This window comes from Cnephaeus nilssonii (assembly GCF_951640355.1).
Source record: "Cnephaeus nilssonii genome assembly, chromosome: X".
In the NCBI taxonomy this organism is placed as follows: Eukaryota; Metazoa; Chordata; class Mammalia; order Chiroptera; family Vespertilionidae; genus Cnephaeus; species Cnephaeus nilssonii.
In genome coordinates, this window is record NC_137071.1 from 106,891 (window position 1) to 123,017 (window position 16,127).

Sequence of the window (16,127 nt, forward strand, 5' to 3'; positions counted from 1 at the left end):
ATGGTTATGATAGCAACATTGTGAAGCACGTGGCGTTATCTCCATTGGACACACGAGGAACTGAATGTTGGAGAGGCTGAATTACTTCTTCAAGGTTACATGCCCAGCCAATGGTAGAACTTGGATTTGAACCCAGATCTGGTTGTGCACGTAGCCTTCAGTGCTCTGTACTCTTTCCTAGACACGGCATGGGCAGCTCACAGAGCCAATGGGGTTTTTGGAACCCCTTGCCCCCCCATTGTTCAAGTGATCTGCAAATAAAGACCGGTTGTAAGTTGACAAGTCATCGGACTGTTTTGCAACACTACATGGGGCAAGTGGAAGGCAGAGCACCTTCTGCTTTGTGACCTTCTCGTGGCCCACGGTAGGGTTGCTAAACTAAAGGTAGCACCTGGTGCTGGTACACACTAAATGGTGGGGACCTGATTTACCCCTAATGGCTGATTGTAGGGGGAGTGAGGCCATGATGGTGAACGGAAGAATGAACTAGAACAGCCATTTCCAGTATTGGAGCAGAAGGGGACAGGGGAGGGTGGGAGCGGGGGAAGTGCATCTTGCCCACACTCTTCACAGATTTCCCTGAGTTACGGGAATCACCAGAGCAAAACCCCATTCGGTGGAGAGAAAAGATCTGGTGTTAATATTGTACCATCTGGTATCTAAGAGTATCTAGGTCATTTTGCCCCTGACCAAAGCAGACTTAGGAGCTTTGCTGGAACGGAGATTTGAGCATGCGTGTCCCCATAAGGCTAAAAGAACCCGACTCGATTTGTGTGAACCGGGGAGCTAGTGGTTTGGTACCTAGTCCCAGTACGTTTTCTGCAACTCCATGTTGTAGAGTTTTCTCCTACTGTCTTCATGCTAACATGTTCTTCTATTTGCCTTCTTTTTTAAAAAAATATATTTTATTGATTTTTTTACAGAGAGGAAGGGAGAGGGATAGAGAGTTAGAAACATCGATGAGAGAGAAACATCGATCAGCTGCCTCTTGCACACCCCCTACTGGGGATGTGCCTGCAACCAAGGTACATGCCCTTGACCGGAATTGAACCCGGGACCCTTGAGTCCACAGGCTGATGCTCTATCCACTGAGCCAAACCAGTTAGGGCTATTTGGCTTCTTTTTAATGCTGAATACATTCGTTATTTCAGAAACCTTTTTTTCTGGAGTTAACGTTTTCATTCATTCTTCCTGAGAAACTCTAGCCTCCGGATGTGTTGAGACGAAGTATATGACCATTTGCAGCATCTTTTGGAGGGGATTCTTGCATGGGGTAAATTATAGTCTGAACCACAGGTCAACAAATTACGGATGGCCCACAGGCTAAGTACTGTCCACTCAGGGTATTGTTAATAAAGTTTTATTGGAACACAGCCACATCCATTCACCCACCTATTGTCTATAGCAGCTACACGGGGAGAGTGGAGTTGAGACAGAGACGCTATGGCCCCCAAAGCCAAAAACACTGTCTGGCCCTTCGCAGAGAAAGTGGGCGGCACCAGTGGTTCTCCACGCTGCCCGGCTGCGCACAGTCTCCCGAGAGGCTTGGAGAAGCTGCTGCTGCCTGGGTGCAGATTTGGGTTGAATTGGCCGTGAGGGGGGCCAGACATTCTTTACTCCCCAAGTGATTCTGAGCGTCGAGACCCACTAGTCTAGATGGACTCTTTCAGCCGCAGGAACATGGCTCTCTCTGTTACCCTGGCTCCTGGGAGCTCCCAGAAGTCTACACCAAGTCTCTCTGGGTGGCTGGGAAAGAGCCGGCCTTATCTGTGTTGGGAAAGTGCTGATCCACCCTGAATTCCTGAGTTAGGTGGTGGTGAAGCTTGACCTTATCAGCCATCAGTCCTGCCAACATTCTTTCTGAAGCTCCAAGGCCCTCCCACAAAGACTATCTTCCTTTGGTTCTCTGCTAAAGGGCTTCTCATCATCTGCTATCTAGATTAGGATGAGGGCCAAAGTCCATCCATTTAGCCTTTTGTTTGCCCTCCTGCGAGCATGTTGGAGCAGGCAGGAGGAAAATGGATCACACAGCATTTTCCACAGGTATTAGTTGGCAAGAAGGTTGTGGCGGAGCCCACATGTTTACTGAGAGATAATCCCCTCGGCTGCTCTAGACGGGATTCCTGATTGCGATTTGGTGGCTTCTTGCTTGCTTCTGTGGGTCTCGAGCGGGCTGGAGGTTTTTGATCCTGTGCTTATGGTGCCTTTTAAAAAAATGTTGTGCCCTCCTTTGCTGGCCTGGTTATCGCTGCTCCGGTAATTAGTACCTGTCAGCGCGGAGTCTGTCGGGGCCTGCCTCCTCTCCCCCAGTCTCCCCTGGCTCCCCTGAGCAGCCCCTCCAGTCTGAGCCTGGAGGCGCACCTGGTCTCCGGAGCTGGCTGTCCAGAGGGTGTCTTTGAAGAAGCGCTACTGGTCTTTGAAAGCGTTTCATCCCCCTGGGGTGTGACCTTCGCTTCTCACAGCACGGAGGAGGCCTGTGTGGGGAAGAGACAGACAGACAGACAGACACACAGTGCCCCCTTTCAGTACCCTGGGAATGGAAATCCACCATAAGGACTGCGGTCTGCAGCATTTTGAGTGTTCAAAACACAGGTCTGGTTCGCTTCGTGGGCAATGGGCTTTGGGGAGCCGAAGGGCCATTCCTTCCTACGTTGGAAAAGCTAATCTGATTAAAGGACGGCGGACAGCTGACCCGTAGCAGCCCAAGTTCCAGACACAAGTGCCCCTGTGACTTAATGGCATAATGCAGATCAAGTCACTGCAAACTCAGTCTTTAATCTCTAAAGTGGGGGGCATAATCATCATCGCTCACCAGGATTTTTACGAGAATAGATGAAATAAGTGTGAAAGGCACCCTATAATAGCAAGGTACAATAATTTCCATTGTTGTGGTCCAACTAAACTAAAACCTTGTGATTATATCATCCAAAACAATGTGTCTACCTGAGTGGACTCCTTAAGCTGTTTAATAGCTCTGCCCACTCAGCGCTTCAAGAGAGAAGAAAGCTTCGGAGGTGAAAGTCTGGTATTTATTGTAAAACCCGAGATTGCAGACATGTCTTAACACAGGGAGGTAGTGCTTTTTCTGAATGATGTACAGCGCATGCTGTTACAAATGGGGGCTGGAACCCTGAGCTATTTCTTGGACTCCAGAAATGGATTCCATTAGACTTACTGGCAGACAGGAGGAGCTGAGACTTTGTAGAAATTGAATTATATTATTAAAAGCTGCGCCAGTGTTCACAACTCCCCTTAGCGTTTGAAGATAAGATGTACTCACCGTCTTAGGTACCTGAGTGGACTTTTCCCTCATCTCCGTCCTGGAATTTTACAATTTCAGAGGCTGTAGCAAAGGTAACACGAAGGGTATCGGTATAAGTAAAACCTAGCGTGTCGTTCAGGTGGGTTCAGCTGTAACGCACAGAGAAGATGAACGTCCATGGGCCTGCGCAGCAGGGAAGTGCGTTGTTACAAAGCAGTCCCCTCCAGGTGGTGGCTTCCTGTTGGTGGCTTCGGTGGCTCCAGGATGTCGTGTTTCCTCAGGCTCTGCTCTGCTCCCAGGACCCAGTTCCGCCTGGGGCTCCGGGGGGAGAGGGGGCACCTGACAGCGTCAGGGTGCTGCGAGTTAGGGAGGAGAGGGGGGGAAGGTTGCCATGTGTTGGTCCAATTATACCTGCTCCACCTCCCAAGTGCACTTCAAGTTTTGTGGCCACGGGCTGCGAGCTTTGGCACTGAGGTGAACATGGTTAACGTCCCTAGACTTGGGGGGTGGGCTTGCTTCTCCCCCGATGGGAACGATCCCGGGCGGTGCCTGTGGGCAGGCTCTCCCTCACTCGGAAGGTGACAAGTTGACACAGTGGACGTGAGGAGTCAGCAAAGCCTCGGCCCCTGTGCGTGTCATCTGGGTCCCAAGTGGGAGCCCTTCAGCTCAGGTCTGAGAAGCCAGTCCCAGAAGCCGAATGCGGAGATTTTATGGGAGTGATTCATCACTGATCTTCAGTGAAACCAGAGTCAGACAAGATAGAAGCTGCAGGATTTGGAAATAGACATTCTTCGTCTGAGAAAGAATTCCATTTTAAAAACATTCTACTCCATGTCTGGAGAGATTACGATTGGAAATATAAGAACATAAAGTTGGCAAACACTTAGCTCCTCCTGATATTTATTTCCAGTGGATTCCAGTGGTTCAGCGTTCTGACTGATGGGGGCTTACATAGGAGATTTTCCATAGAACTGTTTAAAATATATATATATATATATATATATATATATATATATATATATATATATATACATTTTATTGATTTCAGAGAGGAAGGGAGAGGGAGAGAAAGAAACATCAGTGATGAGAGAGAATCATGGATCGGCTGCCTCCTGCAGGCCCCACACTGGCATGAGCCCTGACTCAGAATCGAACCGTGACCTCCTGGTTCCTAGGTTGACGCTCAACCACTGAGCCACACTGGCTGGACAGAACTGTGTGTGTGTTTTTTTAAAGGAGATACCAACTGCTCACAGTCACTTTGGGAGTATTGTTGGGGTTCAATGACCTTGCTGTGGAAGCCGCTTGGCCTTGAGCCATCCTGTCCAGTAGGAAGTCAGGACATGGTTTTGAACTAGTTTCTAGACGTGCGCACCTAGTGATCCCAATGACAGCCTTCGGACCGCAGGTGGAAGGAGTGAAAGAGGGTCACCCGCCTGCAGGTGACGGTAATGAGAATGACCCAGAGGCAGATGACTCCCAGCACCCTGACGCTGTCAGGTGCCCCCTCTCCCCCCGGAGCCCCAGGCGGAACTGGGTCTCGGGAGCAGAGCAGAGCCTGAGGAAACACGGCATCCTGGAGCCACCGAAGCCACCAACAGGAAGCCACGCTCAGGGAGGGACAGAAACCAAGTCACTGCCCCCCAAAGCTGATGGCTTCAGAAGCCTCGGAGCAAGGACATGGAAGCATGAGGAACTAGCCATGCGGAGGGGCTGGCAGCTCCTGCGCACCACGCACCGGTGACCGGCTGCTTGTAGTGACGCCGTGTCATAGCAGGAGGTTAGAGCTCGTGTCCTGCTCCGTTTAAGAACCCATGTCCCTGCGATGCGCTTTAGCCAGACAGCCATCAGCAACGGGCTGCAGGGATGCGGGGTGGGGTGGGGGATGCGGGGGGGGGGGGGGCTTCTCTGGAGTCTGCGCAGCAGGCAGCCTGGAAGCGGAGCTTTCCCTCAGCCTGGCGGGTGCAGGCGCAGTGCTAGGAAGCTGTCTTTCTCATTTTCTAGATCTTGAGTATGTGTTCTCTCTCTTACGTCAGAAATTGTTCATCTGGGGACTGTGGATAGGACGAAAATAAAAATAACATCTTTTGTATTGACAAGAACCACAGTTGACTTTTGGGCTCTATCCTTCCCAAGACTCCCGTGTGTGCGCGTTTTATTCATTCATTCATTCATTCATTCATTTATTTATTTATTTTTAAATATTTTTTATTGACTTCAGAGAGGAAGGGAGAGGGAGAGAGAGAGAGAAACATCAGTGATGAGAGAGAATCACTGATCGGCTGCCTCCTGCACGCCCCACACTGAGTATCGAGCCCGCAACCTGGGCACTGTGCCCTGATCAGGAATCGAACCCTGACCTCCTGGTTCAGAGGTCAACGCTCAACCACTGAGCCACACCGGCCGGGGCGGTGTGGGCATTTGAAAGGAAAGTAAAAATGATTCCTAGCGTGTGTACTGTTTGCACAGTAAGAGCAATTGCCCATAATCATACCTTCCCCTCCTGGTGCGCATGCGGTGGTTAAGCCGCGCAGTGTGCCGTGGAGGTCAGCACACCCGGCTTTACCTGCAGCATCTCGTTTAGACGTGGGCCCCTGCAGGCAGGCCTCAGGCAAAGATTGAACACCCAGATGCGGCGGGGAAGTGTTGATTCTCTAGGAGCCAGTACCAACTCGTAAAGCCGAGACTTAATCATTTAATGTGGAGAATCAGAAGTTCCTGTCTGTGTGCGTTTATTTATTTTAAAGGATCCTTTATAAAATGCAATGTTTTCCTTCTCTTTAGCCTTCTCTGGATATTCAACGAATACAAAGTACGACCCACACCAAATTAAAGCAGAAATAGCCAGTCGCCGGGACAGGGTGAGTAACACGGTGCCCGTATGTACTTCTATGTGCCATCGCTGATCATGGTTCATTTTCGGGTGGTCGGCGTGTCTAACACTCCCATTTTAATAAGATTTTCCTTTCATGGATTATTATTATATTTGTTTGTACTCTCCACTCTTTTCCAATAGGAGGGCAACTATTTCATTTTAAAACCGTAGCCCGTCTAACAAAAAGTCACCTGTGCTCCCGCCTCCCACCACTTCAGCCCCTTGTCTCGCTGGTCCGGGGAGGGCTCCGTTTTGTTGCATTTGCATCAAAACACGGGAGACACCTTAGAAATGAAGCCTCCTGCTGTGGTGTCCGGGTCCCCGAAGCGGTGTGTCTCAGGTTCTCATGCACCTCAGAAACGCCCCTGGGGAGTTGGTTAACCGTGTGAGCTCCCCCGCCCCCCCCCCCCCCCCCAGCTTTAACGCAGGCCTGGAGCGGGTCCCAGAATCTGTTGAATAAGCACCAGGCGATGGGAGGAGACCGCGCTCGCAGCTGCGGGGCCTCCTCCGTGGCTCTGTGCGGAGCAGGTACAGGGAAGATGGGCAAAGCGTTACACAGTTTGCTGACTGTCATGACCAAATCAATACCGTGAGAAGGAAAGTCGTTGCGCATCCACGTGGGCAGGAAGTGCTGGGACTTTGGGATGTGAGCAAGGCAGTTCTTCCAGTGCGGCTGTTTTATTTATTTTTATTTTATTTTATTTTTTATTTATTTTATCTTATCTTGTTTTACCCTCCCCTGAGGATATTTTTCCCATTGATTTTTAGAGAGTGGAAGAGAGGGAGAGACAGAGAGAAATATCAATGTGAGAGAAACACATCGATTGGCTGCCTCCTGCATGAGCCCTGACCAGGGCCCCGGCCAGGGAGGAGCCTGCAATTGAGGTACCTGCCCTTGACCAGAATCGAACCCGGGACCTTTTGGTTCACAGGCTGACACTCTATCCACCGAGCCAAACCGGCTAGGGCTATTTTATTTTTAAATGAAAAAATATTTTTATTGATTTCAGAGAGGAAGGGAGAGGGAGAGAGAGAAACACCAATGATGAGAGAGAAACATGGATCGGCTGCCTCCCGTACACCCTACGTACACTAGGGATGGAGCCCGCAACCAGGCATGTGCCCTGATAGGGAATCGAGCCGTGACCTCCTGGTTCATAGGTCGACGCTCAACCACTGAGCCACCCGGCCGGGCCAGGGTGGCTGTTCTATGCATGTGCATGGAAGCTCCTGGAGAGAGCAGATGATCCCATGAATGGCAAGCTAAGCAGAAACTTCAGTGACAGGGATAACAACTGTAGGAGTCATTTTCGCGGCAATTTTTGAGGAAACTGTTCTTTGTCTTCAGCTTTCCAGATTAAAACGAGAGCTGACGCAGATGAAGCAGGAGCTGCAGTACAAGGAGAAGGGGGTGGAGACCCTGCAAGAGTGAGTTGCCCGCGGGGAAGGGAGCGGAGCCCGTGGTTTCCTTCTGTGCTGCCCTCTTGGTGCCCGGGCCTGAGCCCTCCAGCTTCCCGGGCGCCTGCTTCTAGGGCTGTGTTTACGCTCCTCATTCCCCGACCCCGAGCATGCGAGGCTCTGCCTTAAAGACGCTTGGTTCCTTTAAGTGGAACTCTTTGGAAACCAGCCCTTCATTTGATATTTGTCGACATTCTCCATAGCTGCTGTACTCGCCAAGACACACATGGCCGCTTAAATTGGAATTCCAATTGTGTCAGCTTCGATCTCTTCATTTTTTTTATTCTAAAAGTTCAAATCCAATTCACTCCATTGAAATAGACTAATTCACCCCCCAGCCCCAGGAGCCACATCGGAAATGCCCAGCAGTCACCTGTGGCTGGTGCGCATTTCCCCTCCTCGGCGCAGGAGGCGTTTTGGACCAAAGAAGTCTCTGGGGCCGGGCTGTCCTGTGGCCCGGAGGCTGCTCAGCATCCCTGGCTGGTCCCTGGGTGCTGCTAGCATCCCCCGCCCACTTGTTGCGGCCAAAAAACGTCTCCAGACTTGGCCGCGTGCTCCCCGGAGGGCCCATTTGCCCCCAGTTGAGAACCGCTGGGCTGGTGGCCCTGGCCTTGGACAGCACAGCTGATAGGATATTCCCATCACCACAGACCATTCTATGGGGCAGTCCGCTCTACAGGTCTTCCTCGGGTGGGCACCTTTACAATGAAAACCTTATCCCCACTCAGAGTCTGGGGATGAATTTCTCATTTGGGAGCTGTATCGAGTCAGCAAATTGGCTGAACAGACGTTTTCTAAACGGGGGTATTGCTGGTCTGGAAGGATCCGTTTTCTTAAGCTAAGGGTATGCTTGTTGGTCAAGAGTCATTCTCTCTCGCTCCAGAGCCTGGCTCCGCTTGCTGCACGGAGGCATGTGCTTTGTGCCTGCTGTGCCCGCTGTTCTCACTGTCAATGGGGATTGTTTTAGCCAGCTTGGCTGCTGCCACGAAACCCCGCGGACTGGGCGGCTTAAACGGCAGACATTTCCCTCGCACAGTGCTGGAGGCTGGAAGTCCAAGAGCAATGGAGCGGGCAAATTCGGTATCTGGTGAGGACCTGCTTCTTGCTGTGTCTTCACGCGGCGGGGCTTCCGAGGGAGCTCTGGTCTCTGGTGTGTCTTCCTTTTCCTATAAGGACGCTGACCCCATTATGGGGCTCCACTCTCCCGACCTCATCTCAGTCTGATCACCACACACAGGCCCCATCTCCAAATACTATCCCCGGGGGGTGGGGGGGGGGAGCACACGATTCAGTCCACAGCAACGTTCATCAGGCTGAACTGGCCAGAAGGCAGCGCCAGCACACAGTCAGCCTGCAGCAGACGGCAGGAAGCGGCTGGCACTGCTCTCAGTGAGGTGGCACATGCAGCGACGGTGGCACGTGGGACGGCAGTATTGCTCTAAATTTATAGGGAGGCGCTCGTGAATGTGAGCGTTTGACAGATGGAACTCTCTCCGCCTCACGGGAAGGGCGATTAGCGGCATGTCAGCCCCATGGTTTAGCACTAGCTTGAGCTCCACTGTTTTAAGCAGCCGGGAACGGTTTGGTGGATTCATTTGTCCCTTTCTTTATTAAGGGCGTATGATAGGCACCTGGGGAGACACGATGGCAAGGTGAGCTGGGGTCCTGCCTAGAGGGTCTTGCTTTGTGTGGCGCTCCTACCCGGCCCTGCCCCCTGCAGGCCCCTCCGGGCGGTGAATTTCGGCGCCTGCTTAGCATGAGCCGAGCCTTCCCCTTCCGGCCAGCCCTTTGCTTTCTGTACCGTTCCCGTTCCCCAGCAGCGTGTGTGCGCCCGTCCTCCGGCCATTCGGCCCCCGCGGGGCTTCCTTTAATGAGCCCTCGTCACTGCAGCTTTTACAGAAGTTGTTCTTAAGCCACTCGAGCTGCTTTTTCAGTCTCGGCCTCTGGCTTTGTTGCTCACTCCGCGCATTCGCAGCCGTGTCCCCCGCACACAGCCGCGTGCCCCGCGGTGTGGCCGCGCACATCCCAGCGGCCTCCAGAGCCCAGATGCCTGCGGGGTGCTTCTGGGCGCGGTGGCTGTGCCCCCCTGGCCACGTCCGCTAAGGGGCTGGGTAAGAAGTAAGCGGGGGCCTGGATGGTTGCTCACTGGCTAGAGCATCGGCCTGGCACCGAATGGTCGCGGGTTTGAGTCCCAGTCAGGGGCAAGTACACCGGTTGCGGGTTTGATTCCCCAACCCCAGCCAGGGTATGTGCCAGAGGCCACCAGTCGGTGTTTCTCTCTCACATCAGTGTTTCTCTCTCTCCTTCCCTTTCCCTCCTCCTTCCCTTCCACTCTCTCTAAACATCAATGGAAAAATTATCTTCAGGTGAGGATTTTTTAAAACGAGGAGGGCGCCGGATAAGAAATGAGCAGAGCCCCGGCCGGGTTTGCTCAGCAGTTAGAGCGCCTGGCCGGGGACTGAAGGGTCATGGGTTCAGTTCCTGGTCAAGGGCACATACCTGGGTTGTAGGTTCGCTCCCCTGCCTCCAGGCACGTGTGGGAGGCAGCCAGTCGATGTGTCTCTCTCACATTGATGTGTTTTTTCCCTCTCTCTCTCTTCCTCTCCTCCCTCCCTTCTCCTCTCTCTCTAAAGATCATTGGAAAAAACCCTCCGGTGGGGATTACAAAAATAAAAATGAAAGAGAAATCAGGAGAGCGAATCATTGAACTCGGGGGGGGGGGGGGGGAGGGAGGCTGCTTCCCGTCTGTCAGTGGCCACACCGAGGCTCTCTCATCACCAGGGACACTCACCGCTCCAGTGTCCCTAGATCCTCCAGCTTCTCACGCTCGGCCTGCGCGGCTGTGGAGGTGACCGGGGTTCAGGGGGCACAGGACCCCTGAGCTTCAGAAGGGAGTCCGCCCGGCACCTTTCCCTGCCGGCTCTGCCTCCCACAGCCCAATCGCCAGGCCCGGCGCCTGTGCCTTTGCCAGGTCGCCATCCCTCTGGCCGCCTCCATTTCCCTTATTTGAAGACGAAGTTTATGTTGCCACCTCAGCTTCAGACCGAAGACTCTAGAACCGTGGTCGGCAAACTGTGGTTCGCGAGCCACACGCGGCTCTTTGGCCCCTTGAGTGTGGCTCTTCAACAAAAGACCACGGCCTGGGCGAGTCTATTTTGAAGAAGTGGCGTTAGAAGAAGTTTAAGTTTAAACAATGTGGCTCTCCAAAGAAATTTCAATCGCTGTCCTGTTGATATTTGGCTCTGTGGACTCATGAGTTTGCTGACCACCGCTCTAGAACACCGATTTTCAGCCGGTGTGCCGCAGGAATGCCTAAATCATGCAACACCTGGCCCGCTAGGCAGGGACACCGACCTCTTCCCCGTAGGTCGGCAAATGAAAAACGGCCACAGCCTGCACGGCAGTCGCCGCCCAGTGCGAATGAATCAGAATGATGCTGTTTCTTTTGTCAGCTCCACAGAGGGCACACTGTGTTTTCGGCGTGCCGTAGAATTTCAGTGACCGGTTTCTGCGCCACGCCACGCAAAAGGTTGAAGATCGCCGCCCTGGAAAAGAACGAGTGCCGGGGCTTAGGCGACGGGAAAGCCCGCCCCTCGCCATTGCTGGGAAGTGGCTTCAGCGCTTGCAGTCGGGCGCTTTAAGACTCGGAAAAGGCAGCCCTGCTTTCCCTGGGATCCTTGGACAGGAAGCGGGGGGGGGGGGGGGTGTGTGTGTGTAACTTTACACCTGCAGGCCGCTCTGATCCGAGTGAGGGCCAGTGTGGGCCTTTTCTTTCTCCTCTCCGAGGCAGGATCCCGTGTTTGGGAGCAGCCATGGTAGATAGGCCCCGCCGAGGGGACAGTCCTCCCTCCCCGCCGGAGCCTGGTGGAGGCCCAGGAGGGGCGGGGGGAACGTCCTGGACCCGGCCTCGGTCCTGGGACACCCAGCCCAGCTGTGCGGACGGAGCTGCCCCGCAAGGCAGTGCCGGATCAGATGTTGCGATGTCACCGTACGTGTTTTCCCTGTTCTGTGACAAACGCGCAGGAAGGAGAGGAAACGGGGGCGCTCAAGCCTCGCTTCACATTCTTAGCGGGTACGAGTCATCCGATCCCTTCCTGTGAGCGGCACAGGCTGTGCACGAGACGGAGGCGCCTCGTTATTTTCCTGGTCCTGAACGTGGCTCCTGTTGGGATCGAGGCATGCAGCTTGGGACTGCTGACTGAGAAATTGTGAAAGCCTGGGGTAGGCATTGCGGAGGTGATGAGCACCCCCCTAGCGCCAGATGGGAACGCCAGCGCAGAGAGCCCACGCGCCGTGGGCCACAACGGGGCTCCTCGGGTTTGAGCGCCAGCCCCGGTTAAGGCAGGGAGCCTAGGGTTTCCTCCCAGAACCGGCTGCGCTGCTCCTGCTTCCCAGAAGACCCGTGTACTCTTTTCCAGAGCACCTCACCAGGAGTTTGGCCGCTCGGAACGTTTTCAGCTCGGCTTGTTTATCTTGGTGGACTTTCCTGGCTAGCGAGAAAATCCATCATTACGCTTGGGTCCAAGGGAGGAAAAAAGAACCTTTTGTATTTTTTTTTTTTGAGTCTGTGTATGTTGTTAATTTTTGTAGATGGGAGCTGGCCATGAACACAGTCTCTGGGTTAATGATAGAATATGTATGTGTGTGTGTGTGTGTGTGTGTGTGTGTGTGTGTGTGTGTAATATATATAAACTTTTAATGATGGAAAATGTCAAACACATACAAAAGGAGAGAGAAAACAGTGTAATGGACCCCCTCCAGCACCCCTCGGCCCACTTCAACGGCGAACACACCCCGGCCCACCTTGTTTGGTCGCACACCGCCTCATCCCCCTAACTTCCTGCCTTATTGCGGCAGATCCCAGAATCACATAACCCATCAATATCTCTCCCCTAAACGCACGGACTCCTTTGGAAACGTAACTATAATGCCTACCCCCACTGAATAGTAACCTCTTAATATCGTCCCTCCTTCGGCGAGTTTGCCCATTTCTCTGGTTTATTGGGGTCCATGTTGAGGCGAGGCCCACACAGTGCGTTTGGCGGGTGTGTTTTCATCTCTGCCCCCCTCTCCTGTGGCTTTCCTTCTGACAACTTGGTTGAAGAAGCTGTTTGCTTTTCCAGTCGAGTTTCCCTGACCGTGGATTTTGCTGCTTGACTGCGCATGTGTCCTTTAACATGCTCCTGCTGTATGTGCAAACTGCTGTCATTGGGATGAAGGGCTGCATCTGATTCGAGTTCCGTTTCTTTTTCTTCCCGTTTTGGGGGGTACGCATGTTTTGTAGGTGGTGGTGGTGTTACTTCCCTGCGGAGGTGCACACTCTCCAGCTGTCTGTCTGTCTGTCCGTCTGTCTCTCTTTTTGTTCATCCTCACCCGAGGATTTTTTTTCCCATTGATTTCTAGAGAGAGCAGAAGGGAGGTAGGAGGGGGAAAGAGGAAAAAAAAAACATCAGTGTGAGAGAGACACATAGATTGGTTGCCTCCTGCATGGGCCCCCACTGGGGCTGAGGAACCTGCAACTGAGGTACGTGCCCTTGACCGAGAATCGAACCTGCGACCCTCCGGTCCCCTGGGCCGACGCTCTAACCACTGAGAACCGGCCAGGGCGTGGCTGTCTGTTATGGTGGTGTGAAGATGATTGGTGGGTTCTGGAGTTGTCTGCCTGGTACATCCATTTATAATGCTGCCCATCAGCTTTTCACCTAATGCGGTGCACACGCAGATACGAAAGGTGTCAGCCCAAGTTCCTGCAACTGGGTTTGCAGGGTCAAAGGGCAGATGCACCAGCGGTGTTTTTAGACATCGCCATTCCCCTCTCTAGGGGGCGCCCCATCTTGCATTCCCAGCACTGACAGGCGAGCGCTCCGGTTCCCGGGGCTCTGCCAGCAGAAGGTGCTGCCACGCTTTTGCGTCCGTGCCAGCCTGGCAGGTGCAGGGGAGCTGTCGTTTGCATTTCTCTCGTGGTCCCGTGTAAATGTCTTCAGAAAAGAGCGGCAACGGTTTTGATGGACGAGAGTCTTCCGCAGAATCGGCTTTTCCGGTGAGAGCGCGGCTGGGCTCCGGGCTCGTCGGGAGGAGCCATCTCAGTGCCTCCAGCAGCTCGGGGCCGAGGGCAGGGCTCGGGACCAGGCTGTGTGCGGTTCCCAGATGGGTGATGCGCAAGAGCGTGCCGAGTGCCAGCGGGCGTGGGGAGAGTTCCCTCCAGTTATTCGAGATCTCCCGCAGATCTGGAATGCGCCCCGTGCTGGATTCCCAGTTGTCCTGCAGCCAGCAGCTCACTTAGCATTGCTTCACCCCGGCTTTCCCACGCTCGTGGCCCATTGAAGCCTTTTCCGCCATGCCACCTGTAACGTCCCTGCGCGCTGGCACGGTGGCCCTGGACGCTCGGGGGGCACGGGGGGGGGGGGGGCACTGTCCCGACTGCCTCCTTGCTGTCTGCCTTCTGTGGGGTGCTCTTTCCAGGCCTGGCACCCATCCATTCTCACAGCTTCCGCCGTGACCTGCAGCCGAGCCTGCAAGGGCCCCCCGTTCTCACACTCCAGCCCCGGGGTTCTTTGTAAACGTCTCCTCTGCCGGTGACCCGCAGTGGCTTCCTCTCTCTTACTTAGAATCCAGTCGGACCCTCCATGCGCTGGCCCCTCCCCTGACCTCATTTCCCTCCAGTCTCACCCTCACTCACCTGCGCTCATCCCCGGCCACCCTGCTGGTCTCTGCGCTCGAGCTGGCCTCTCCCTGGGCCTGAAACACTCCCCCCTGTTCCCTCCCTCCATAGTTCTCTGGACAGGTGACATCTCAGCAAGACCCTGGCTCGCCCACTGGATCTAAAAGGCCCCTCCCTGCCCCATTCTTTTCCCAACCCAGCTCTGTTGTTCTTGAAACACGGATCGCTGCCTGTCAGAGAGATGTGTTTTTGTGTTGTCTGTCTCTTTGACCAACACTCACCTACTTGCTGTTGGGAATGCAAAATGGTATGACCCCTAGAGAGGGGAATGGCAATATCTAAAAATAGCACCAATGCGCTGGGCTGGCGTGGCTCAGTGGTTGAGCATCAACCTATGAACCTGGAGATCAGGGTTCGATTCCCGGTCAGGGCATGTGCCCGGGTTGCAGGCTCGATCCCTAGTAGGGGGCGTGCAGGAGGCAGCCAATCAATGATTCTCATTCATCATCGATGTTTCTCTGCCTCTCCCTTCCTCTCTGAAATCAATAAAATATATTTTAAAAAATTAAAATATAAAAATAAAAATACCACCAATGCACTTACGCGTTGACCCAGCAAACCCATTTTCGGGAACTTACGCTGAAATCTTTCATATCTACCTGTGCGCAGCATTAGGTGAAAAGCTATAGGATGACAAGGGCAGGGCTCGACTAATGTCCCTGCTCCTGCCCCCTGAGCAGTCCCAGAAGTCACTTCATTCTTGGCCTCTGGGACCCTCAGGGTGAGGGCCTGGGCGAGGATCTCGGGGAGGTCTCTGTAAATGGCCACTCACCTTCTTATTAACTGCCCTCCAGCATTTCCGTCTCTGCTACACACTGTGTTTCAAGAAACCCCATTCCTCGTTGCTGCTATTCAAGCCACAGAAAAGGGCCGTAAACCAAATGTTCCAAATAACCGGTTTCCATGAGTTGCTTGCTCAGCCAGGTGGCCTCTGTCCTGCAGCCTGTTAACTGCCCGATGAACTCCTTTCCTCGCGGGGTGGTAGGAGAGGAGTGAAACCCACGTCCCCTTAACTCCGAGTCCCTGCTCTCTTCTGAGCGCTCAGCACCGGAATGAGGCAGCATGAGATGTTGGAATCAGCGTTTTCTGTCGGAGGGGATTTAATGCTTGCAGAAGAGGGGAAGACTGTTCGCAGTGAGAGGGGCTTAGACCAACCGTCTCCCATTACCATAGCACATAAGGCACAGCCCGTGCGAAAAGGCCGGCACCGCTCAGATAACAGCAAAACATACAGCAACGGGCGGGAACAAAGCGCGCATTGTTCGCCGGGGACAGGTCTGGCTCCACACAGGACCTGCTGTTGATAGAAAGCTGCCGGAAGCTCTCCGAGGCTCCCGCAGGCCCCCTGCCAGCGCTGGGATGTAAAAGGTGGACCGTAACAAAACTTCTCATTCTTTCGGGTTGTAATGTGTGGTATTAACATGGAATATCTTTAGAGGCCTGGCAGCCCTGCTCTTCAAGACGTGGGTTTAAGAAGTCGTTTGGTTTTACTGCTTGCCAGCGCAGTTCTCTTGACATCTGAAATGGAACAACAAGTATGGCAACTTGAGGGCAGCGGGAGGGAGGGGGGGATGATAAACATCTCAGAAATGCCTGCTCCGTGGTGCTGGGGTCACCCTCTGAGGCTGCGCCTTCTCCCCTTCTCTCAGCATTGCTCTCAGGAGCAGGCCGGGAGCCCCAGTTTCCTTTGGGACATCGGACTGGCTGTGTGGGTGGCCTTCAGGTTTGACACAGTCGCGCTTGCAGGCCTTGACTCGGAGCGTATAGCTAAGCTGGCGGTGGAAGGGGGGCGTGCTGGTGGGAGGCGCCTC

At 53.7% G+C, this 16,127-nt stretch overlaps 1 protein-coding gene across 4 annotated transcripts in view; it reads left to right on the forward strand.

Annotated features, from left to right (window-relative positions):
* The window catches only part of WWC3 (WWC family member 3), a gene marked incomplete at its 5' end in the record, with an annotated part of 116,025 nt that overhangs the window by 49,868 nt on the left and 50,030 nt on the right, over nt 1–16,127 (forward strand). For 2 of the 4 annotated variants that reach the window (XM_079765421.1, XM_079765420.1), the window contains 3 exons: nt 6,047–6,123; nt 7,486–7,565; nt 8,563–8,682. In XM_079765421.1, the coding sequence (XP_079621547.1) occupies nt 6,047–6,123; nt 7,486–7,565; nt 8,563–8,682 (277 nt within the window). The remainder of the gene's footprint in view (nt 1–6,046; nt 6,124–7,485; nt 7,566–8,562; nt 8,683–16,127) is intronic. The other 2 variants (XM_079765422.1, XM_079765423.1) reach the window with 1 other exon arrangement.